Source organism: Pelophylax lessonae (genome assembly GCF_965119305.1).
Source record: "Pelophylax lessonae genome assembly, chromosome: 4".
Classification (NCBI taxonomy): domain Eukaryota; kingdom Metazoa; phylum Chordata; class Amphibia; order Anura; family Ranidae; genus Pelophylax; species Pelophylax lessonae.
The window spans coordinates 577,652,414-577,678,879 of record NC_138771.1 but is presented as its reverse complement, the minus strand read 5'-3'; the positions used below and the strand labels follow the sequence as shown (position 1 = coordinate 577,678,879).

The 26,466-nt window shown below is 41.5% G+C and overlaps 2 protein-coding genes across 3 annotated transcripts in view; both read right to left on the bottom strand.

Moving 5' to 3' along the window:
* Nucleotides 1-1,566: 1,566 nt before the first annotated feature.
* Nucleotides 1,567-16,661, bottom strand: LOC309555062 (uncharacterized protein). Its single transcript, XM_082256885.1, has 5 exons — nt 16,468-16,661; nt 14,238-14,390; nt 4,604-4,699; nt 2,099-2,161; nt 1,567-2,004 (listed from the first exon to the last, which is right to left on the bottom strand). The coding sequence occupies exons 1-5, from the start codon at nt 16,535-16,537 to the stop codon at nt 1,580-1,582; spliced, it is 807 nt and encodes a 268-aa protein (XP_082113011.1). The 5' UTR covers nt 16,538-16,661; the 3' UTR covers nt 1,567-1,579.
* Nucleotides 16,662-19,350: 2,689 nt separating this feature from the next.
* LOC309553278 (patatin-like phospholipase domain-containing protein 6) overlaps nt 19,351-26,466 on the bottom strand; it is a 108,242-nt gene continuing 101,126 nt past the window's right edge. For both annotated transcript variants that reach the window (XM_082254284.1, XM_082254283.1), the window contains exon 33: nt 19,351-19,608. The gene's annotated coding sequence lies outside the window, so the exon portion shown is untranslated. The remainder of the gene's footprint in view (nt 19,609-26,466) is intronic.

The window sequence follows — 26,466 nt, the reverse complement described above, 5'->3', positions numbered from 1 at the left end:
GTATAGAGCAGGGTTAGGTTATAAAAAATACCCCAAGCTTTGAACATCCCATGGAGTACTGTTAAATTCATCATCTGAAAATGGAAAGAGTATGGCACAACTGCAAACCTACCAAGACATGGTGGTCCACCTAAACTGACAGGCGGGGCAAGGAGAGCATTAATCAGAGAAGCAGCCAAGAGGTAATTCTGGAGGAGCTGCAGAGATCCATAGCTCAGTTGAGAGAATCTGTTCACAGGACAACTATTAGTCTTGCACTCCACAAATGTGGTCTTCATGGAAGAGTGGCAAGAAGAAAGCCATTGTTGAAAGAAAGCCATAAGAAGTCCCGTTTGCAGTTTGCGAGAAGCCATTTAGGGGACACAGAAAACATGTGGAAGAAGGTGCTCTGTTCAGATGACACCAAAATTGACCTTTTTGGCCTAAAAGCAAAAGGCTATGTGTGGCGGAAAACTAACACTGTACATCAGCCTGAACACCATCCCCCACGACGAAACATGGTGGTGGCAGCATCATGTTGTGGCAATGCTTTTTTTCAGCAGGGACAGGGAAGCCGGTCAGAGTTGATGGGAAGATGGATGAAGCCAAATACAGGGCAATCTTAGAAGAAAACCTGTTAGAGTCTGCAAAAGACTTGAGACTGGGGTGGAGGTTCACCTTCCAGCAGGACAACGACCCTAAACATAGAGCTACAATGTAATAGTTTCAATCAAAGCATATTAATGTGTTAGAATGGCCCAGCCATAGTCCAGACCAAATTCCAATTAAGAATCTGTGGCAAGACTTGAAAATTGCTGTTCACAGACCCTGTCCATCCATTCTGACAGATCTTGAGCTATTTTGCAAAGAAGAATGAGCAAAATCATCACTCTCTAGATGTGCAAAGCTGGTAGAGACATCCCCAAAAAAGACTTGCAGCTGTAATTGCAGCGCAAGATGGTTCTACAAAGTATTGACTCAGGGGGGTTGAATACAAATGCATGAAACACTTTTCAGATATTTATTTGTAAAAAATGTTGAAAACTATTTATAATTTTTCTTCTAATTCACAATTATGTGCCACTTTGTGTTGGCCTATCACAAAAAAATCCTAATAAAATACACTTAAGTTTTTGGTTGTAACATGACAAAATATGGAAAATTTTAAGAGGTGTGAATACTTTTTCAAGGCACTGTATCTAACCCTGTAAAGCAAAAATCGATATACATATCTTTTTTGCAGCTGATCCGGTCCAGTCTCCAATAGGGGATGCTTGGGAAGACACATCACCCATAGACCTACTATGGGGTTTCTGTTGTCGGCGTCCTCTCCTGCACACGCCTACACAAAGAAGCCACCACTGACTGCTCAGCATGGGACCAGACCAGAGCGGATCAACTGCAGAAAAGATATGTTTAGCGATTTTTGCTCTATAGGTTTAGATATAGTCTTAGATTAGTCTTAGACTGTGGCTGTCGGTAGAGTTAGTTCGTTATTGAATGAACTTTTAGTTTAAGCGGACTACCAACTTTATTGACTACTACTACTTTAAGGAACCATTTATTGAAGAAATACTCAGTAAAGTGTTTGGTCTGATGATCAAGCACAGCACCGAACACAAGCTCCTTCATTCTGTAGCTTTCCTTCAAGGCTTCGTGCTTTCCAACGGCTCCATATACCAGTACCCCAATAAAGCATGATGATCCTTTCTCGATTATTCCCGAAGTTAAAAAAAAGACTTTCCCCCTCAACACCCAGCAGAGTTTCATTGGTACAAACCCAGTTAAGGACCCTTTCATTGTCACATTCATAGAGTCGCAGTGGCTGGTTTGTGCGTTGTTTTTCTGCACCTACGCATAGTCCCTCCTTTGTGCTCATAAGCCTTCCTCTTGGGAGCCAGCGGAAAAACTGAGAGTAAGAATCAGGGGAACATTCAGAGGCAGTAAGCTCAAATAGATGTGGGGAACTGGAGGAGCGTACTTCAGCACACTTTTCATGAGATTCACTATAAACAAGGAAAGAACCTGTGGAGGTAACATAAAAAGGTTAAAACTCAATAATTTGAGTCAAAAACATACTTATGTCCATGTAGCAGTTCTGTAAAAAAAAATTATATACCCAGAGATGCCAATTTTTTCTGTTCCCCTTTCAAGAATTCCATTTCTGTTTTCATAGAAGAATCTAAGAAGAAAATGTTTTTAATATTTCTAAAAGAAAATCAGGAAAAAAAAAAAATTTACAGATATGAGTCATAAATATTCTACCACCCAGGAAAGCGACATATTTCTGCAGCTAAAAGCACTTTTTCTCTTACTAATATTCATATAAACTAGTTTACTATCCTCCTGTAAAGAACGCAGTCAACATAATTTCAATTAGCTCTTCTGAATCAGTAGTAAAAAGGATTTTTGAAATAACCACCATTATTTCATTTATTGCATATAATTATGATCCAATTATGTGGGCTAAAAGGAGAGGAGCATGGGGTTATCCTGAACGGCATCAAATTCGCAGGAGTGAAATTTAAAATGCGACGAAAAATAAAATGTAATTTTAGTCAAAATAAATAAAAAACAGAGTTGCACTTAAAATACCATATACATAAAATGAAGGTGAGAATATAGATAGTAATAAAGTCCAATAGGTACAGTCCCAAATAAAGAGGAACTCAATAATACACTGATGCTTCACTGTCCAGCATAGCATGTGTCACCATCCACCACCAATTATCCACCGAAAAAGCACCACCACCACCAAGGAGCAAAATCACTGCCTCTTACCAGCTGTACTGGACCTCTTGTTACATGAGGCCAGCAACACTTTGTGGCTGATTACCCTGCCAGGGCCTTTGAGATGGCAATCCTATGGGTGTTCCGACGGTACTTATGTGGTATAAACCTCAGATGCCAACATCCATATGTAGGAGCTCAAAGGAAAATGATCCTCCACATAGTGTAAAACTGATAACAATTTATTCCATTATAATGTAATGCACTTACATCAAATCACGTTCAGAAGATAAAAACACCTGCGGGACCCAGAAGCACGGGTGTTTTTATCTCCTGACCGGCCGGCTGGAGATTTTTACATGTTATAACGTGTTTTAAGGTAGGTGTATTACATTATTATGGAATATATTGTTATCAGTTTTACACTATGTGGAGTATAATTTTCCTTTGAGCTCCTACGTGTGGATGTTGGCCCCTGACGTTTATACCACATAAGTACCATCGGAACACCCATAGGATTGTCATGTAAAAGGCCCTGGCAGGCAGAGTTGTATAAAGTACTCGAAACCCATACTTGAGTAAAAGTACAAGTGCTCGATCAAAGAGTGACTTGAGTAGAAGTGGAAGTGCTCGATCAAAAAGTGACTTGAGTAGAAGTACTAAAGTATTCAACATTTTTTGTACTTAAGTATTGCAAGTAGTTTTTTTAAAAATTTTGCTACTCAAGTACTGAAAGTAAAAGTACCAGTAGTTTTGAAAAAAAATTGCTACTCAAGTACTGAAAGTAAAAGTACAAGTACTGTATTATGTAGTTATTAAAGAAAGAAGTCAAAAGTTTGAACATCATATTGTTTTTTATTATTTCAAATGCAGCTTTTATTTATGCATACAGTAGCATTTATTTTCGTATACGCTGATAATACACATGTTTTGAGCTTCATGAAACCTGCCATCTACTGTTCTGGCAGTGGTCATTTTTATAATCGTAACGAGTAACTATGCAGCACAAAAAAAAAAAAAAATCGGAGTAGAAGTATTGAAATCATTGAAAAAATGTAGTGAAGTAAAAGTGGAAGTAGGAGAAAAAAATTCTACTCTAGGAAAGTACAGATACCGCCTTTCGGTACTTAAGTACAGTAGTGAAGTAGTTCTACTTAGTTACTGGCAGGGTAATAAGCCACAAAATGTTGCTGGCCTCCTGTAACAAGAGGTCCAGTACAGCTGGTAAGAGGCAGTGATTTTGCTCCTTGGTGGTGGTGGTGCTCTTTTCGGTGGATAATTGGTGGTGGATGGTGATACATGCTATGCTGGATAGTGAAGCATCAGTGTATTATTGAGTTCCTCTTTATTTGGGACTGTAACTATTGGACTTTATTGCTATCTATATTCTCACCTTCATTTCATGTATATGGTATTTTAAGCACAACTCTGTTTTTTATTTATCTGTATGTATGTGATGATATCGCACATTAGAGGTTTCTGCTTTAGAGGGTTTCCCTTTTCTTTAGGTTTATCGATTGATTTATTTTAGGATGGTATATAAGGAAGATTGTGAGAATGCTATGCTAGCACTAGCCCATACGCTTTTAGTAAGTAGGTGTGCCAAAGGGGCAAGGCCGGGACAAGGGATGGGCAGGAGGGGAGGTTGCCCTGGGCGCAATGGTTTATTGCAGGGATGGGGGGGTCGCCTTGACCCTAACCCTAAGGGAAGGGGGGTGCAGTTTGGCATCCTTGCCCTGGGCACTGCATTACCTTGTCTCGACACTGACACTGCAAAGGGGTCCCACAAATAAATAGAAAAAAAAAAACAACACATCAGTTATAGATTGTCTGATAAGGATTGTATCTTAGGACCCACAGATGATCTGTGTCACATTAGCGGAGGTCTACTTACATTTTGGTAGAATGATCCCGAGGACACACACAGTCAAGATGAGCATTAGACCACCAAAGCACAAAACAAACAGGAATTTGCTCCTCTGATAACAACCTGTAGCAGAGGAAAACATATCATGGACAGTTGATGACCGATTTTTACATCTCAGACAACATATATTTTAAACCTTATAGATTTTTTTGGAAAGAAAGAATTTCAATATATATACGTATATATATTTTCCACTTGAAGGAGGCAAGCTATACGCAGATTCTTTGTACTCCTAAGCCTCATTCACATCTACAGTATACATTATAACATGTTTTAATTCAGTTTTCAGGAGTTGGGAGGGGGAGGAGCCAGATGCTAACCGGTTACCTTATTGGGGAAGATCTACTTTAACATGCAACGGCATGTCAAAAAACATGCACAAATCTTTTAATTTTTTTCTTTATTTTGCAGTGTTTTTTATTAACCACTTGCCAACCAGCCACTGTAGTTTTACTGCGGCAGGTCTGCTCTATTGCGCCAAGGCACGTACCCTTACGATGATTCGTGTAACATAGTGGGGGCACGCACACATGCCAATTGGCCAGAGGGGGAGCAAATCACTGAGTCCTGCAATTGCTCCCCGTGGAGACAGAACAGCGGCCTGCCCATGTAAACAAGACAGACCACTGTTCTGTCAGTGATGAACACAGGGATCCTGTGTTCCTCCTAATTAGGCAGACAGGTCTCTGTATTCATCCAGTGAGTCCATCCCCCCACACAGTTAGAAAGCACTCCCTAGGGACAAACTTAACTCTTTGATCACCCCTGGTGTTAAACCCTTCCCTGCCAGTGTCATTAGTACAGTAACCGTGCATATTTTTAACACTGATTACTGTAGTAATGCCACTGATCCCCCCCAAAAGTGTCAGTTAGGTGTCCCATCTGTCTGCCGCAATGTCGCAGTCACGCTAAAAATCGCTAATCGCTGCCATTAGTAGTAAGAAATAAATAAATAAATAAATAAAAATTACATAAATCTTTCCCCTAGTTTGTAGACGCGATAACTTTTGCGCAAACCAATCAATATACACTTATTGGGATTTTTTTTACAACAAATCTGAGAATACATATTGGCCTAAATTGATGAAGAAATTAGATTTTTTTAATTTTTTTTTATATTAGGAATGTTTTGTAGCAGAAAATAAAAATATTGTTCGTTTTTTTTTTTTTCAGAATTGTCGCTCTTTTTATGTTTATAGCACAAAAAAAATTAAAACCGCAGAGGTAATCAAATGCCATCCAAAAGAAAGCACTATTTGTGGGAAAAAAAGGACATTTTATTTGGGTACAGCGTCGCACGACCGTGCAATTGTCAGTTAAAGCAACGCAGTGGCGCATCACAAAAAAATGGTCTGGTCGTTAAGGAAGTAAAACCTTCTGGTCCTTAAGTGGTTAAATGCAAGTGTCCAGACGTGCACTACTATAAACACTGGTTAGCTGATCTTACAGCTGTTATACTAAAAATAGACAGGTAAATGAGTCAAAAGAGAGACACGCCCTCTTCCTCCCTCCCTCCTTCTATCAGAGAAGAGTATACTGTCATCAGTCAGTTTACAGAGGCTGCCAAAAAGCATGCAAGCACTGCTTTCCTCTGCGTTTTTTTTTTTTGTGCTATAAACATAAAAAGGCAGACAATAAAAAAAAAAATTGACTTTCTGCTTTAAAACATATCCAAAAAAATGTAAAAAATCAAATTTATTCATCAATTTAGGCCAATATGTGTTCTGCTACATATTTTTGGTAAAAAAAAACAAAAACAATAAGCGCATATTGATTGGTTTGCGCAAAACGTGTAACTTCTAAAAACTATAGGATATTTTTATGGAATTTTTTTTTTTTTTTTTACTAGTAATAGCAGTGATCAGCAATTTTTAGCAGGACTGCAATATTGCAGCAGACAAATCTAGCACTACGTAACACTTTTTGGAGACCAGTGACACTAATACAGTAATCAGTGCTAAAAAAAAAATGCACGGTCACTGTACTAATGACACCGGCAGGGAAGGGGTTAACATTGGGACCGATCAAAGAGTTAAGTGTGTTCCCTGGGAGTGCTTTCTAACTGTGTGGGGGCGGGCCTAGCTTGGGGAAGACAGAGATCTGTGTTTCTGCTTAGAAACACAAAGATAGAAACACAAGGTCTCCATCTTCCTCTCTGACAGAACAGCAGTCTGCCTTGTTTACATAGGAAGACCGCCATTGTGCCTCTCCTGTGAATGATTGGCAGGTGCCGGAAGACATCGTGTCAGCCGGACCCGCTGATTTGCTCCCACTGTGTCCAATCACAGTGGGAGCGGGTCACTGGTGGCACACGCGTGCCCCAGACCCTGTGCACGAAATCACGTACATACAGTATATACGTGATTTCCCACAGGAGGGCCGTCCTGCTGCAATATATCTGAGTGGGGCGGTCCACAAGTGGTTAAAGTAGAACTATAAGCAAAACTTTTTCAAATTGGATAGGCAAGGGAGGGTTTATTTTTGCTATCTGTGTTCCATTGTGGAGATTTACTTTCACTTCCTGTTCTATAGCCAAGCAGGAAGTGAGAGGAAATCCCTGCAAATTAAGGGAAATCCTTAGGGATCCCCAGGTAACCAGAACTCGTGTCCCCATGAGTGTTCTCAGGGGACAAACCAAAATTTGGGATTTTCTTTTACTTTCACTCTTAATGATAATGGTAAGCAGGACAAATAGAAAGGGTGAATCTCTCTAACGGGGGCAAAGACAGCAATAAAAACTGACAGGTGTTCTAATCCTTCTCCCCTCTATCCAAAACTAAACAAGAAGGTTTGCCTTTAGGTATATTTTAAGCATTTTCTTAACAAGGATTGGGTTTGACTCATAATAACTTCTCTTCACTTAACATGAGAAATATCTTCCTGTAAAACAAAGCTTGCGTAATTTACTTCCAAAAAGTTAAAGGTCACATAATTTTGTTTCCAGCACCGTTCCCTAAAATAGCTCTAAAACTCAGAAACCAGCTGACACTTTATATATGGACTTAATGCAATATGTGCTGGGCAGAACTGCCTAGACCAGCCTTTCTTATTCTTTTTACTCTAGGCGAACCATTTAACCGCTTAACGTCCTCCCGCCGCAGTTATACTGCGGCAGGCAGCCGCTCCTGCACAAACCACCGTAGGTATACGTCAGTCACGCGCCTGCAGCTAGAGGGAAAGCATGCGCTGCCAACTGCGCGCTCCCGCTCGGCGGCGAGGGTCCCGATGCACGGGGCAGGCGGCTCCGATTGCTGCCTAACACCCGCGATCGTTCCCCGAGAGCCTTTATAAACACAGCTGACCGTTCTTCTCTCTGGAATGATCTTTCCCGTAGTTAGTAGACACGATAACTTTTGCACAAACCAATCAAAATACATTTATTGTGATTTTTTTTTTTACCAAAAATATGTAAAAATTTGTAATACAAATTGGTCTAAAATGTTAAAAAATTTAGATTTTTTAATTTTTTTTTTTGGGAATGTTATATAGCAGAATGTGAAGAATATTGTTTTGTTTTTTGTTTTGTTTTTTTTAGAATTGTCGCTTTTTTTATATATAGCACAAAAAAATTTAAAAAAACGCACAGGTGATCAAATACCATCAAAAGAAAGCTCTATTTGTGGGAAAAAAGGACATCAATTTTATTTAGGTACAGCTTCGCAGACCGCCCAATTGTCCGTTAAATTAACGCAGTGCCGAATCAAAAAATATAGCCTGGTCATTAAGGGGGCAAATCCTTCTGGTCCAGAAGTGGTTAAATAATTTCCAAGGCTCAGAGAACCTTTGCTAAAACCAATACATCAGGGATCAATGAGAAAATTGCCCCTAACGTTGGTGACCAGTAGGAACAATGCCTCCTTTACATTGGTGGCAAGAATGCCACCCTTAGTGCCGGTTCACACTGATCCGACTTGGACCGCGACTTGTCAGCCTGACAAGTTGCGGTCCATCGCGCTCCCAATATTCGGTACAGGAATCGTTCTAATGGGAGCGACACAAGTCGCTCCGACTTAGAAAAAGGGTCCTGTACTATCTCGGGGTGACCTGGAGCGACTTGCATAGAGCTCCTGATGACGTCAGTGTTGATGACGAAACGCGTAGAGCGTAGGTACGTCAGTCCCGCCCTAGTGAACCTGTGAGACGCATATCCGGACGTTGAGGCGCACGGCGTCCCAGAAACACCGCTAAATGAGGGGTTTGCGGTCCCTACTCACCTAAGGTCACTGTGCATTTGTTGTAAATGTGAGTACTTTTATTTTATGTTAATAAACTCGATAGTGTTAAACGGTACATCACTATATAGAGTTTTTTCCTTATACCATCGGACATCTGTGTATACCACCTATGGAGGGTTTGCCTATATGAGGAGACATCGCTTGTAATCATACCTATGGGAAAGTGGAATTAGAAGTAACCCCAAAAGGAGTGGAGATTGAAACCTGTTTTGGCTGAGCGATTCCCTCTAAGGTTCTACGTGCTGGTTACCCCTGTAGGGGTGCCGCCCTCTGGTGAGTGCGGTAATTATTGAGAGGGGAGCACCGATTTCCTCACCCAGCACCCACGTTTTTGGAGCCACTTCTGGGACCCACTCTTTTTCTTTAAGAATAATTTTTTCACCTATATATTTTATTTTATTTTTTTATTTTTTATAATAACCTCACTTATGGACTTTTTTGGAAATTAATTGTTTCATATGGACTTTCTTACTGGATCACTCATATTGATTTAGTTATATACATATATAATTTTTGACTCACTATAAATCACCTAATTTATTGATATAGAATATCTGTTTTTTAGATCACGTTATCACAATTTTTGAGAGTCACTTCATACACCTCTATTTAATTGAATATACTTTTTATTCACTTGGGAATTTTTTAGACTTATTAACTATTTATATGGTAGCACTAATTTCACTTATTTTTTCATTCCAATTTTTATGTATATTTAATTAGTACTAGTCACTTTGATCTGTACCATACCACTTACAAATCTATTTATATAATTGCTATTTATATTACTGTGTGTTTTTTACTTATTTATTGGTCTAATGCAATTCCCCATATTCATTTGGCGTTTAACAGCAACACACTTTGTCTATTGACTGATCTACAATTTTTGGCAGCGCCGATTTACCCTACCTTTTTATAACACTTGAATATAGCCTTTACACTATATTTTTGGGGTAGGCTGCAGCCAATTTTTCAGCTTCATCCACTTGCGCGGAATCTTTTACATACCAAAAAATCAATTTAGGCCAATATGTATTCTGCTACATATTTTTGGTAAAAAAAAAAAATCCCAATAAGGGTATATTGACTGGTTTGCACAAAAGTTATAGCGTCTACAAACTATTGGATAGATTTATGGAATTTTTATTTTTTTACTATTAATGGCGGCGATCAACGATTTCTCGTGGGACTGCGACATTGCGCTGGCAAAGTGACACTTTTTGGGGACCAGTGACACCAATACAGTGATCAGTGCTAAAAAAATTCACTGTCACTGTACTAATGACACTGGCAGGGAAGGGGTTAACATCAGAAGAGATCAAAGGGTTAAATGTGTTCCGTGGGAGTGCTTGCTAACTGTGTGTGTGGGGGGGGGCTTTGACTGTGGGAAGACAGAGATCCGTGTTCCTGCTAAGCAGAAACAAAAGTTCTCCATCTTTCCCTCTCACAGAGCGGCGATCTGCCTTGTTTATATGGGAAGACTGCCATTCTGGAACGATTGCTGAGTGCGGGCTGACATCAAGTCTGCCGGACCCGCTGACTGGCCAGCGGCGCACATGCCCGCCCCAGACCTGGAATCAGAAATGGCCACCCTGCCACAGTATATGTTAACTGGGTCTTAACACTGGGAGATGGGATGGTCTTCCTGATCATGTGGAACATGCCCGCGCCAAAGGTTTGAAGCCGTCTGCAACAGCTCGGTCACTGTACTAGGAGCTTATGTCAGTATTAAGGTCCAGCATCCCTGCCGCCACAAAATATTCGCTATGTGGTTGTCAAGAGGTTCAAATTTAGAGGCATGATGCACCTATGAACCAAGGCTAGCATAGTGTGTACAGTATTGGATTGTTATGTTTGACCTCTAGTAAAGTGGCTTAAATAGTGTTTAACTACCTCAGTACCAGCCTGTAAAACCCCTTCTTTTCTGTTTTTTTTTTTTCATTAGCACAATTACGCGGTCATGCAACACTATACCCAAATTAAGGTTATCTCATTTTTGCAAGAGACATTTGTGGTGGTATTATCGTCAAAGCCGATATATCAAGGGCCAATATGCACTTTTCCCAATATATCGGAATCAGTCACCAAGGTGACCGATATTGCCGATATTTCAGAAAGTGCTTGTACCGGAGTGATGCCTACAGCTAGAGGCATCACCCTGGTACTGCCGCTCAGCTGTCATTACAAGAAGCGGGAGGAGACGTTACAACCCCCCCCCTTTCTGCTGCCTTCTGCGGCTCGCCCAGGTCTCCCGCCCCACGGGGAGACTCGGGCAAACATCCTGATCGGGTCTCTATGTAAAAACCCGGAAGTGATGTCACTCATGACTGGCGCCAGATTTTAAAAAAATTACAGCATTCAAAACAGCCAAAACTTGGCGCTTTGAATGCTTTTAAGTGCAGAGGAGGGGTTTGGGGTCTTTTAGACCCCCAGATCCCTCTGCAAAGTACCTGTCAAAAAAAGAAAAACATTTTTTTTTAAATGTACAAAAATATTGGCCAATATCGGCCGATACCAATATGCATTGGCCAAAATATCATTACATACATAGTTACATAGTTTGTGAGGTTGAAAAAAGACATCAGTCCATCCAGTTCAACCTATGATGTGTGCGTGTGTTTGTTGTTAACCGTACATTGTATACCCCTTTATGTGGTGGTCTTTAAGGTGCCCATCTAATAGTTTTTTGAAACTGTCAATGCTCCCTGCTGATTCGACTGTTTGCGGAAGAAAATTCCACATCCTTACTGCTCTTACTATTGATGCTCCCTGCTGATATGACTGTTTGCGGAAGAAAATTCCACATCCTTACTGCTCTTACAGTGAAGTACCCCCTGCGTATTTTAAGATTAAACCGCCTTTCCTCTAGTTTTAGTGAGTGGCCACGTGTCTTATTGTGTCCCTTTCTTTGAAAAGTTTGTTCCTTATGCTAGGGTCGCCAGTACAGTATTTGTACATTAATGATTACTGCTGCTGCCTGTGAAAAAACCCAACAGGCTGGCTGTACTGAAGTTGATTAAAAGACTGACTTCAGTACAACCAGCCTGCCCATAGATGGATGAAAATTCGGCCAGTTACAGCTGAACTGGCCAAATTTCGATCCCTCTATGGCAGGCTTTAGGCTAGGTTCACATTTTTGCAATGCAGGAATGCATGAAAAATCACAACTGTTCCCGCAGTGCACATAAAAACATGTATCCCTTTTGCAGGCTTGTGGTGGTGACGTTAATTGGTAACGGCACTCCAATGTATCTTGTTGAAGTGTGCAAGAAATCAGGCAACAAAATGCACGGTAACAAAGTACTGTGTATTTTGGAGTGGACCAGTTTTTAAAAAAAAGGGGCCATGCACTTCTTTACTGCAATTTGGAAGCAGTAGGCAACCCATTCAAATAAATTAGCTGAAAAAATGAAAATGGTGCTAAGCTCCAAAAACACCCGCTCAAAGGAAAATTAATTAATTGTGTGTGAAATGAATAAATGGGTGAATAATAGAAATATTTACAATGTGTATGGAAATAATTCCTATTGGGAGCTGCAACGTAAACGTGATAAACGTAAATGTGGAAAAACGTATATAGTGATATATAAAAACCACGGGAATGACCCTGATGACGTTGGCTACGCGATGACGAAACGCGTCGGGACGTTGGATCATAATCACGCAACTACGCCACTTCCCGCACCGGGTGGAACGCAGTTGGAACGTGGAAGCACGTTCTTCACCTGGAAACCGCGGCTTTTATTTCTCTCTGTCGTTTGCAAGCAACTTATATGTAAGTGCATTCTTTTATCTCAATAAACACCTGTTAGACTTCACCATGAGAGCCTTCATTGTCTTTTCCATCTTCGTTAACCATGCAATTCGAGAGGATAGTCTTCTGGGCATAAGGATTTAAAAAGACGGATGGAGTTGTTTGGAGGTGTTCACTGGAGAATATACATATCGGTTTGCCTGCTATTACTCTGTACCAACAACTTGTGAGCTACAGCTATAACTGATCTCCTGTAATTAAGGGGTCTGTTCATTTCGGTAAGCAGTTTGTGCACACTGGGTGGTCTTGATCTGGTGGATGTGTGGATACACATTAAGAACTGTGCGATTAAGAACATCTTGGAATCAAGAGACTAATCACACTATCCCTATATACGTTTTCCCCCATTGCATTGATTTATTGCCCTATGGTTTTTATCTGATATCATTTATTTCTGTATTTTTTGCATATTGCCTATTGCATTTGTATTATGGTTCATATCTGATATCATCCATTCATTTCTTTTTTGCACATATATTAAAGAGGCTGTAAACCGAAATATTTTTTATTTTTTTTCACCCTGAAAGAGAAACACATAATGAGCTAGTATGAAATACTGACCTTAGAACGAGCCCCCACCGTGCCGCCCGCTTACCTCTATGATGGGCGACATGTTCAGTCGCCCGTCTTCCAGGATTGCGGCATCCGGCCATCTGATTGGCTGGAGCCGCGGTGACGTCACTCCCGCGCACGCGCGCGGGAGCCAACGGTCACGGCGCGGAGCTCTGAAGGAGCGGCACCAGCGGCCGTTCCTTCAGAGCGCATGCGCCAGTGACGTCACTGGCTGCGTGTAAGGTAAATATCTCCTAAACGGTGCATGTTTAGGAGATATTTACAGTACCTATAGGTAAGCCTTATCATAGGCTTACCTATAGGTACAAGTTGCAGAGGAGGGTTTACTTCCTCTTTAAGTGTGTTTGATTGGTTGAGCGCGGTTTTTCCAAATAAATTAGCTGCCCCACCTTAATGTACAGTGATGCATTGCAACGCATTTGCGCTGCCACATTGCACAAATGTGAACCTAGCATAAACTGTTAGAAACTGGAGTCTTTGTTGTGATTGATAATTTTAATAATACATTCACATTAAAAGCAGCTAGAGAGGTTGTGAATGGCTTGTTTTAAAGCTCTTTTACAGCTTGTTTGGAAGTTATGAATAGTTTGATGGCCATAGTCTGAGCACAGGTACATTTAAAAAAAAAAAAATACCCCGTGATCCTGCAGTGAGTGAAGGTTCATGCTCGGGTACTTCCACTAATAAAGTAGCAACATTCGGTTCCTGTTTTTCAGTTGTGCTGTTGCTGAATTGCCAGCCTCTCACAGAGGTTTCCGTAAGAGATTATAAGTAATTGTCTCAACATAGAGTATGCAGGCATTTCCACTATGTCTACATCAGGAAACCCGCCCTGAGATATGCCATGCAACCATCACTGGAGGGGCAACAAAGGATAACAAAAAGTGAAAACAAGAATTATACTTTAAAATGCCATTTTTTTTTTTTATATTACACAGTGCTTTAGGAAGCTAAATGTCATTCAGTTAGAAAATGTTACCTTGTCTAGGTGGAGCATGGCCCCACTGAAGTCCAGTTTCTTCAACGCTGCTCCCTGTAGAAGATAATCTCCACAGATGGCCTGGATCTGTTTTTTCTGTGCTGCGTATTGGCTCATATAAGCTTTCCTCCTGTAGGTAGATGTTGCTGTGCTCTGAAGAGAGAAGCAGGATGAACGTGATGTAATTAATGGCAACTGTGACCTTTTTGTTTTAAAGTTTCTCTTCGCTTCTTTGGTAAAATGAAGCTATTGTTTCAGCAGGCAGCACCAGTACCTAGAAAGTGGAACTAAAGCTAGCATACAAGGTTTTTTTTTCCCCTTTAACCCACTTGTTTGTACAAAAAAAATCTGACCCGATTCCCCCAACCACACATTTGAGGTGGATTGGGGAATCCCCCCCACTGCACTATTGTATTTTGACTGCATATTTTGACAGCAGGGAAGTACCCCCACATATCAGAGATGTAGCCTATTGTCTGTGGCGCTGATCGTGCGGCTTTTATCAAACATGGCGGTTAAACAGAAGTTAGTTGGTAGAACGACTTACTGTATCTTACTGTATCTTCATTCACTGTATCTTCTTCATTTGGCCGGTTCCTGATGAAATGGCCAAATTTCGATCCATGAATGGTCAGCTTTACACTAGACACCTAATTGGGAACTCTGAGGACAAAAGTAATTGAGGCATACCGTGCCTCCCCAAAAGCTATGATTGGGAAGCATTTTATTTCTTCTCCATAACCTTCCTACCTGCATAGCCATTGAAGCTAGCTTTATCTTGTAAATATTACTGGAGTTAGGTTATACAGAAAGGCTATGCATATTAACAGTCTTTTAGGGATGAAGGGAATGGAGAGTTTTATTGTCCCTGAAATGTTGGTGAAAATTGGGGAAGCAGACTTTCGATCCATGTATGGCCAGCTTAAGAACATACGTACAGAAAACTACTGATTGATCGTGTAGAAACGCAGTGTCCTTGCCACTTCCTGGGAGCAAACTAAACACAAATACCCTATCTTGGTTTTTTACTACTAATTGTATGGTACTAGTCCCCTTAATTCATCATGTAATGGAGATAGGATGTTTGTTCACAGGATTACCTGGTGAAAATAAAGGGCAAAAGTCTAGAAAAATCAAAAGCAGCCCACTACATCTCGACTGCTAAGTTGCAATATATAAAAAATTTTTGTTTTTGCGTTTAGAAATGCTTTACATGAACTTAACTGCCCTAAACACAAACTCCAAAAACAAAAAACCCTAAGTAAAGAGAAAAAACAAAATAATTTTTTAAACCAATTTTGCCTCAGTAGTTCAGTGAGCGAAACTGAGAGCTTTAAATTATCTTGCTGACTTTGAAATTGGAAATTTCACAGCAAAATTAATTTTGCATAAATCATTCCACTCATCCATAATGAATAGAAACCAAATATGTAAACATGTTTCTGAAAAGGTAGGGTTCACTGAAAACATATATTTCATTTTTTAATCATTCCCAGTAGATTGAATCACTTATTGGCTTTCAGGATTTAGGGGGCTTTCCCAAACAAACCATTAATAAGCCTAGAGGGACATCTATCAGGAACAACTCTCGGGGCACTGTGGGACTGTTTCGACCAGCATGTTACTTATCAAGCCTTCAGTTGAATACATTTATAGGTTGTAGGGCATAGGTATACAAACCAATTTTGTTTTTGTTTTTTGGGGGAGTTTTTTTGAATTTGGTGGTCTTAAATTGTATTTTTTTTTTAAGCCTGGGAATGCCCAATAGGCTTTGTTTTGTAAAACCTTACCACTTTAAAGTCAATAAAACTCTGTTGCCTTTAGGAAAATCTTATCTCACTTACATAGCACTGCTCTCTGTGAACCCCAACCTTGCCTGAGCTGCTGAATGTTCTTTAACACAAGGTTTTGTTGAAATAAATGGCACTTATACAGGGGGTCTCAATGCCTTAGGGCTGAGAACCACTGTATAAGTTCCTTTTATTTCAAGCAGCTCCTGGGACCTTTTTTTCTGTTCAAGCCAAGAAAGACAGAAAAGAGGTGGACAGTCACTATTTAGCCAAATAAATACTCGACAACTGTCCTTTTGGTCACAAATCATACCCAAAAGTGAAATTACATATTAGCATGAAAAATACACATCCAAACAGCTGATTTGAAATGCCCCCTCTGTATATGTAATGGCAATATTCACCCAATATGTAAATATTTAGGCAGTCTTCATAAATACCTGATGGACATCTCTTAAGCTCATTCTCATCAAAACGAGTTGGGGGAACAATATCCACATTACCGTACATCTTCCAGTGCTAGACAGCCAGTAGGAGCACTTCTCCCTGTTTAATGGAGTTACATCCACATCCAGAACATTTGATGAAATATGTATTTACATGACATGTGTAATGCCTGCAGCCTATGATATTCAAGTTGTTGGTCACATTTATGTCACTGATGAAGCCATCAGGAAGAGATAGGGAAAGGAAAGAGCATTGTCACTCAGGAAACTAAGGCAGATACAAAGACACACTCTGTTCTATAGTAAATATATTACCTATTATTGTTATTATAATTAGCACTATTCCTGGTTTATATAGGACCATATCTCCCACATTGGCTTACAAAGAAAATTGGGATGAACCAGACTGAAAAGTTTTTTCCCTACAATTTCAGTGACATTCGTAAGATTTCTGTGAAATTTTGTAATTTTGTTAAAATGCATTGGCATCACAGGGCAAGGCGAAATTAAGGTGTTCGGTGATTTTTAAGGGTAAAATGGGCATTTAAAAGCCCCTGAGGTGATTAAACCTGCTGTAAGCTATCCTTCATTGGTTCTTCTGCTTGTCCCCACTTGTGAATCCAGTCCCACCAGGGACCCACTAGTCTCACTAGGGGTGTAATGGCTGAGCAGAACTAGTTGAGGCAGTGGGGTAGGTGGTGGTAAATCCTGAGAGCTCTGAAAAGGGTAGGGGCACAGAACCCAAGGTAGCACTTGGTCTTCACCAGAACTCCTAGAGGTGGAGATGTTACACTGTGGTGATACCCAGGTTGCAGTCCTCCCACGCATTTGAGCAGACCACTACTGCACCGATGAAACTTCCTTGCAGCTCTGGCACACAGGACTCACAAGGCAGCAGGTAACACAAGATAAATAGCAGGGATGCAAGGAACTACTCAAAGACCCGGACAAGACACACAGCCTGGGAATGCAAATGTGCTGGTAACAAGGCTGGCTGGAATTCACAGGGGAAACAGAGTGGTGCACAGAAGTAAAGCCTAGTACACACTGCTATTTTTTTTTTTTTCGTTGAACCCGGCTTAACAAAAAAAACCTGACAGCTTAGGTCGGAGCCGCTGTACTAACAACCCAATGTTAGTACAGTGATCTCCCCTGCTGTTCTATTGCGATTGACCCCCCGCCCCTCCATCTCTGGCGGCGCCAGAGAGGATTGCTCTCTGGCGCCGCCATCTTGAACGCTGGCTGCTGTCGGTTCTGAGAAGTGAAAGCATCGTTCTCTTGAGCTCTTATCTTTTATTGCATGATGGTGGATAATGTATGGTGATCGTGTTAACGATTTGAGCTGATCTGGGGCTAACATCGTGGGGATATCAGGTTGTCCCTTGGGTCCATGCGAAGTTGATGTGATTCTCCTGTGGAATTTACAGGCGCACTCTATACCAGTTTCTGGTAAGCAGATTATATACTGTTAGTGGATTAACACTGACGGTGGATATCTCATCTTTAGATGCACTTTTATTAAATTTGGTGGATTAACAATGGAGGTGGACTATTTCTATATCCTCAGTTTGGATCTACAACAGAGACTTTATTGCATTAATTTATTTTTTGGTTATTCAATTTGTCATTGAGCACTTTATCTATCATGTTCACACTTATATACGGTTGTTTATACCAATGATTTATGCCAGATCACTTATATTTTTATGTTTCTAGTTCAGGATTTTTGGTATTTATGATTGATTTCATATACATATTCACTTAGCGCGACTTGTTTATAATATTGTTTTTGGGTGCTATCACACTTGAAGTTGCAGCTTTATTATTTTTATTTTATTTTCACTAGCGCAGTTATATTTTATGTTAATACATGTTAGGTATCTATTTACTCAGTGTAACATCATCTTACACATTATACAAAAAAATGGGGCTAACTTTAGTGTTTTGTTTTTTTTTAATTCATGAAACAATTTTTTTTCCAAAAAAAAAAACGCTTTGGAAAATTGCTGCACAAATATCGTGTGACATAGACCGTTGCAACGACCACCATTTTATTCCCTCGGGTCTCTACTAAAAAAAAAGCACATATAATGTTTGGGGGTTCTGAGTAATTTTCTAGCGAAAAAATTATGTTTTTTTTACACGTAGGAGAGAAGTGCCAGAATAGGCACTCCTATGGAAGTGGTAAAGGATTTGTAAAAGCAGGAAGGTTTTTTTTATCTTAATACGTTCTATGCATTAAGATAAAAAGCCTTCTGTGTGCAGTAGCCCCCCTCAGCCCCCCTAATACTTACCTGCCCTCCAGATATAAATTACAGTGCTGTGAAAAAGTATTTGCTCCCTTTCTGATTTTTTTTTTTTTTTTCATATTTGTCACACTTTAAGTGATTGTAAAGTCAGAAGGTTTTTTTATCTTGATACATTCTATCCATTAAGATAAAAAGCCTTCTGTGTGAAGCAGCCCCCCTAATACATACCTGAGGTTCATCTAGATCCAGCGATTGTAGGAATGTCTCGGCTGGACTCCTCTCCTCATTGGATGAGACAGCAGTGCAGTACCATTGGCTCCCGCTGCTCCCGCTGCTGTTAATCAAAGTCAGTAAGCCAATGAGGAGAGAAAAGGGGTGGAGCCGGGACCACGGCTCCATGTCTGAATGGACACAGGGAGCTGTGGCTCAGCTTGGGTGCCACCATAGCAAGCTGCTTGCTGTGGGGGCACTCAACAGGAGGGAGGGGCCAGGAGCGTCAAAGAGGGACCCGAGAAGAGGAGGATCCAGGCTGCACTGTGCAAAACCAACTGCAAAAGTATAGCACGATTGTTATTTTTAACTAAGTGATAAAAAAAAATACGAGGCTTTAGTTTCACTTTAATTTTTATTCTGTCTTAAATAATAAAAATGTGTGAAAACTCAGACATATGTAAATATTTTATATACAAAGCAAAATTACAGTTTGACTATGTCAAAACAATGTTGTCACTATGTCAGAGACTTCTCTTCAAATCTTATTTTGCATCAATGTACCCCTAGCATTTGGATTTGCTCGAGTCTGTATAGCTTGTTCATGATTTTCTCTACACGTTTTACAAGAAATAAACCTCCTTCCTTAGAAGCTTAGAGATTCTAAAATATTGTCCTGAAACACTGATCAATTCATGTTACATAAAGAGTTTCCTAAGTCATCAAAATATACAATAAAGAGCTTACATCAATAACACATCTACTGTGACCATAAAGAATATTTTGGAAGCATCTTAAAACAGGAGGCATGAAGTCTTGCTGGGGACCGTTGATGCTCTAACTTTCAAATACATATACAGTAAGACTTCTTAGAGGTCTTGAATAGTGTTGAGCGAACACGGACTGTATTATTCGTGTTCGTACCGAATAATTGGATTTTTTGTACCCGAACACGGACACGGACACTTTACTGTATGTTCGGGTAAAAATCCGTGTTCGGTCGTTTTATTTCCGGGTTTTGCATGCTTTGGCGCTCTTTTCATGGCGGGCTTTCAACAGCCAATCAACAATCGTTTAACTGGTGTGCCTTAAGCCATCCCAGCCATGCCTGCAAATGTCTCAGTAGCTGTGATTGGCCGTCTGAAGCATGTGACCAAGTCTTTATAAGTTCGAGGCAGCCGCAGCGGCGTCATTATGCTGCTTAGATTCAGGGACAGAGCACACATCAATGTGCTGGCTGCTGATTAGGGAAAGATAGGCAGGAAAAAACCATTTGTGTCCGGATAGAATTGAGGGACAGGTCGGAGTGTTTAGGCAGGGCGAGTTGTAGGCATTTTAGGGATAGAGTCTGCTGAATTATATAGGGTCAGTGTCTTCTACAAACTACAATCGATATTGCTGTGTGGGGGGTGGGGTCTGCACTCAATCCTGATCTACGATCTCTTCTCAATCCTGTTAGGGACAGAGTCTGCTGAATTTTAGGGAAACTGTGTTCTACAAACTACAATCGATATTGCTGTGTGGTGTGGGATTGGAGATAGGCAGGTGTCAGTGATCCACATCCATTTTTCTGTGTGTGAGCTGCAGTGAACACAATCTTTTTGGGCTGCAGTGAACACAATCTTTTTGGGCTGCAGTGAACACAATCTTTTTGGGCTGCAGTGAACACAATCTTTTTGGGCTGCAGTGAACACAATCTTTTTGGGCTGCAGTGAACAAAATCTTTTTGGGGTGCAGTGAACACAATCCTTTTTGGTGTGCAGTGAACACAATCTTTGTGGGGTGCAGTGAACAAAATCCTTTGTGGGGTGCAGTGAACACAATCTTTTTGGGGTGCAGTGAACAAAATCCTTTTTGGGGTGCAGTGAACAACATCCTTTTTGGGGTGCAGTGAACACAATCTTTTTGGGGTGCAGTGAACAAAATCCTTTGTGGGGTGCAGTGAACACAATCTTTTTGGGGTGCAGTGAACACAATCTTTTTGGGGTGGAGTGAACAACATCCTTTTTGGGGTGCAGTGAACAAAATCCTTTTTGGGGTGCAGTGAACAAAATCATTTTTGGGGTGCAGTGAACACAATCTTTTTGGGGTGCAGTGAACACAATCTTTGTGGGGTGCAGTGAACACAATCTTTTTGGGGTGGAGTGAACAACATCCTTTTTGGGGTGCAGTGAACAACATCCTTTTTGGGGTGCAGTGAACACAATCTTTTTGGGGTGCAGTGAACACAATCTTTGTGGGGTACAGTGAACAGAATCTTTGTGGGGTGCAGTGAACACAATCTTTGGGGGGTACAGTGAACACAATCTTTGTGAGGTGCAGTGAACACAATCTTTGTGGGGTGCAGTGAACACAATCATTGTGGGGTGCAGTGAACTCAATCTTTGTGGGGTACAGTGAACACAATCTCATACTGAAGGTTTGAGGGTGCTGCCTGTTCCATACTCCCCCTACTCCTCATCTAGCCTTTTAGGGGTACAAACAATAGTAATTGGGGCCTAGTGTGGTTGTGTACGTGTGATATACATACACTTTTTTGGGATCATATTTTCTATTCCGCTATTTAATCAAAAACCTTTGGGGATCAGTTAAATTGGGGGATAGTCTGTGTTGGTACGTGTGAGAGAGATCCACCTTTCCAAGTTGTTGGGGTTCATCTCATACTTCTGAAGGTTTGAGGGTGCTGCCTGTTCCATACTCCCCCTACTCCTAGCCTTTTAGGGGTACAAACAATAGTAATTGGGGCCTAGTGTGGTTGTGTACGTGTGATATACATACACTTTTTTGGGATCATATTTTCTATTCCGCTATTTAATCAAAAACCTCTGGGGATCAGTTAAATTGGGGGATAGTCTGTGTTGGTACGTGTGAGAGAGATCCACCTTTCCAAGTTGTTGGGGTTCATCTCATACTTCTGAAGGTTTGAGGGTGCTGCCTGTTCCATACTCCCCCTACTCCTAGCCTTTTAGGGGTACAAACAATAGTAATTGGGGCCTAGTGTGGTTGTGTACGTGTGATATACATACACTTTTTTGGGATCATATTTTCTATTCCGCTATTTAATCAAAAACCTCTGGGGATCAGTTAAATTGGGGGATAGTCTGTGTTGGTACGTGTGAGAGAGATCCACCTTTCCAAGTTGTTGGGGTTCATCTCATACTTCTGAAGGTTTGAGGGTGCTGCCTGTTCCATACTCCCCCTACTCCTAGCCTTTTAGGGGTACAAACAATAGTAATTGGGGCCTAGTGTGGTTGTGTACGTGTGATATACATACACTTTTTTGGGATCATATTTTCTATTCCGCTATTTAATCAAAAACCTTTGGGGATCAGTTAAATTGGGGGATAGTCTGTGTTGGTACGTGTGAGAGAGATCCACCTTTCCAAGTTGTTGGGGTTCATCTCATACTTCTGAAGGTTTGAGGGTGCTGCCTGTTCCATACTCCCCCTACTCCTAGCCTTTTAGGGGTACAAACAATAGTAATTGGGGCCTAGTGTGGTTGTGTACGTGTGATATACATACACTTTTTTGGGATCATATTTTCTATTCCGCTATTTAATCAAAAACCTCTGGGGATCAGTTAAATTGGGGGATAGTCTGTGTTGGTACGTGTGAGAGAGATCCACCTTTCCAAGTTGTTGGGGTTCATCTCATACTTCTGAAGGTTTGAGGGTGCTGCCTGTTCCATACTCCCCCTACTCCTAGCCTTTTAGGGGTACAAACAATAGTAATTGGGGCCTAGTGTGGTTGTGTACGTGTGATATACATACACTTTTTTGGGATCATATTTTCTATTCCGCTATTTAATCAAAAACCTTTGGGGATCAGTTAAATTGGGGGATAGTCTGTGTTGGTACGTGTGAGAGAGATCCACCTTTCCAAGTTGTTGAGGTTCATCTCATACTTCTGAAGGTTTGAGGGTGCTGCCTGTTCCATACTCCCCCTACTCCTAGCCTTTTAGGGGTACAAACAATAGTAATTGGGGCCTAGTGTGGTTGTGTACGTGTGATATACATACACTTTTTTGGGATCATATTTTCTATTCCGCTATTTAATCAAAAACCTCTGGGGATCAGTTAAATTGGGGGATAGTCTGTGTTGGTACGTGTGAGAGAGATCCACCTTTCCAAGTTGTTGGGGTTCATCTCATACTTCTGAAGGTTTGAGGGTGCTGCCTGTTCCATACCCCCCCTACTCCTCATCTAGCCTTTTAGGGGTACAAACAATAGTAATTGGGGCCTAGTGTGGTTGTGTACGTGCGAGATACATACACTTTTTTTGATCATATTTCCTATTCCGCTATTCAATAAAAACCTTTGAGGATCAATTGAATTGCGGGATAGTCTGTGTCGGTACGTGTGAGAGAGATCCACCTTTCCAAGTTGTTGGGGTTCATCTCATACTTCTGAAGGTTTGAGGGTGCTGCCTGTTCCATACCCCCCCTACTCCTCATCTAGCCTTTTAGGGGTACAAACAATAGTAATTGGGGCCTAGTGTGGTTGTGTACGTGCGAGATACATACACTTTTTTTGATCATATTTCCTATTCCGCTATTCAATAAAAACCTTTGAGGATCAATTGAATTGCGGGATAGTCTGTGTCGGTACGTGTGAGAGAGATCCACCTTTCCAAGTTGTTGGGGTTCATCTCATACTTCTGAAGGTTTGAGGGTGCTGCCTGTTCCATACCCCCCCTACTCCTCATCTAGCCTTTTAGGGGTACAAACAATAGTAATTGGGGCCTAGTGTGGTTGTGTACGTGCGAGATACATACACTTTTTTTGATCATATTTCCTATTCCGCTATTCAATAAAAACCTTTGAGGATCAATTGAATTGCGGGATAGTCTGTGTCGGTACGTGTGAGAGAGATCCACCTTTCCAAGTTGTTGGGGTTCATCTCATACTTCTGAAGGTTTGAGGGTGCTGCCTGTTCCATACCCCCCCTACTCCTCATCTAGCCTTTTAGGGGTACAAACAATAGTAATTGGGGCCTAGTGTGGTTGTGTACGTGCGAGATACATACACTTTTTTTGATCATATTTCCTATTCCGCTATTCAATAAAAACCTTTGAGGATCAATTGAATTGCGGGATAGTCTGTGTCGGTACGTGTGAGAGAGATCCACCTTTCCAAGTTGTTGGGGTTCATCTCATACTTCTGAAGGTTTGAGGGTGCTGCCTGTTCCATACCCCCCCTACTCCTCATCTAGCCTTTTAGGGGTACAAACAATAGTAATTGGGGCCTAGTGTGGTTGTGTACGTGCGAGATACATACACTTTTTTTGATCATATTTCCTATTCCGCTATTCAATAAAAACCTTTGAGGATCAATTGAATTGCGGGATAGTCTGTGTCGGTACGTGTGAGAGAGATCCACCTTTCCAAGTTGTTGGGGTTCATCTCATACTTCTGAAGGTTTGAGGGTGCTGCCTGTTCCATACCCCCCCTACTCCTCATCTAGCCTTTTAGGGGTACAAACAATAGTAATTGGGGCCTAGTGTGGTTGTGTACGTGCGAGATACATACACTTTTTTTGATCATATTTCCTATTCCGCTATTCAATAAAAACCTTTGAGGATCAATTGAATTGCGGGATAGTCTGTGTCGGTACGTGTGAGAGAGATCCACCTTTCCAAGTTGTTGGGGTTCATCTCATACTTCTGAAGGTTTGAGGGTGCTGCCTGTTCCATACCCCCCCTACTCCTCATCTAGCCTTTTAGGGGTACAAACAATAGTAATTGGGGCCTAGTGTGGTTGTGTACGTGCGAGATACATACACTTTTTTTGATCATATTTCCTATTCCGCTATTCAATAAAAACCTTTGAGGATCAATTGAATTGCGGGATAGTCTGTGTCGGTACGTGTGAGAGAGATCCACCTTTCCAAGTTGTTGGGGTTCATCTCATACTTCTGAAGGTTTGAGGGTGCTGCCTGTTCCATACCCCCCCTACTCCTCATCTAGCCTTTTAGGGGTACAAACAATAGTAATTGGGGCCTAGTGTGGTTGTGTACGTGCGAGATACATACACTTTTTTTGATCATATTTCCTATTCCGCTATTCAATAAAAACCTTTGAGGATCAATTGAATTGCGGGATAGTCTGTGTCGGTACGTGTGAGAGAGATCCACCTTTCCAAGTTGTTGGGGTTCATCTCATACTTCTGAAGGTTTGAGGGTGCTGCCTGTTCCATACCCCCCCTACTCCTCATCTAGCCTTTTAGGGGTACAAACAATAGTAATTGGGGCCTAGTGTGGTTGTGTACGTGCGAGATACATACACTTTTTTTGATCATATTTCCTATTCCGCTATTCAATAAAAACCTTTGAGGATCAATTGAATTGCGGGATAGTCTGTGTCGGTACGTGTGAGAGAGATCCACCTTTCCAAGTTGTTGGGGTTCATCTCATACTTCTGAAGGTTTGAGGGTGCTGCCTGTTCCATACCCCCCCTACTCCTCATCTAGCCTTTTAGGGGTACAAACAATAGTAATTGGGGCCTAGTGTGGTTGTGTACGTGCGAGATACATACACTTTTTTTGATCATATTTCCTATTCCGCTATTCAATAAAAACCTTTGAGGATCAATTGAATTGCGGGATAGTCTGTGTCGGTACGTGTGAGAGAGATCCACCTTTCCAAGTTGTTGGGGTTCATCTCATACTTCTGAAGGTTTGAGGGTGCTGCCTGTTCCATACTCCCCCTACTCCTCATCTAGCCTTTTAGGGGTACAAACAATAGTAATTGGGGCCTAGTGTGGTTGTGTACGTGTGATATACATACACTTTTTTTGGATCATATTTTCTATTCCGCTATTTAATTTAACTGGGCCTCCATGCGAGACCTGTGTGCCTTGTTGCGCTGTTTTGAGTACTCCACCAACATGGCCAGTGGCAATGACGCCGTTCTCAGCTTAACTATCCCACTTCTATGCCTCCTTGAAAAAACAATTCGGGCGATGATGGAAGAGGATGTGGCACAGGATGAGGAGGAGGAGGAGGATGAAGAGGTAACATTTCCAAGGCTTTCAGGGCAGTCATTCGCAAGGGGCTCCGAGGGTGGGTTCCTGCACACGCAAACGCCAGGGACGCAATTGTCCAGCAGGGGCACAGTTCTGGAGGATGAGGAGGATGAGGAGGAGGAGGAGCTGGAGGAGGAGATGGAACCATGTTCACAGCAGGGTGGCACCCAGGCCAGCTCATGGCCATCACTGGTGCGTGGCTGGGGGGATACAGAGGACACGGACCATACACCTCCCACAGAGGACAGCCTTTCGTTGCCTCTGGGCAGCCTGGCACACATGAGCGATTACATGCTGCAGTGTCTCCACAACGACCGCCGAGTTGCCCACATTCTAACTTGTGCTGATTACTGGGTGGCCACGCTGCTGGATCCCCGTTACAAGGACAACGTACCGTCCTTAATTCACTCACTGGAGCGCGATCGCAAGATGCGCGAGTACAAGCGCACGCTGGTAGACGCCATGCTGCTGGCATTCCCATCTGACAGCGGGGCCACAGTGGAAGCACAAGGCAG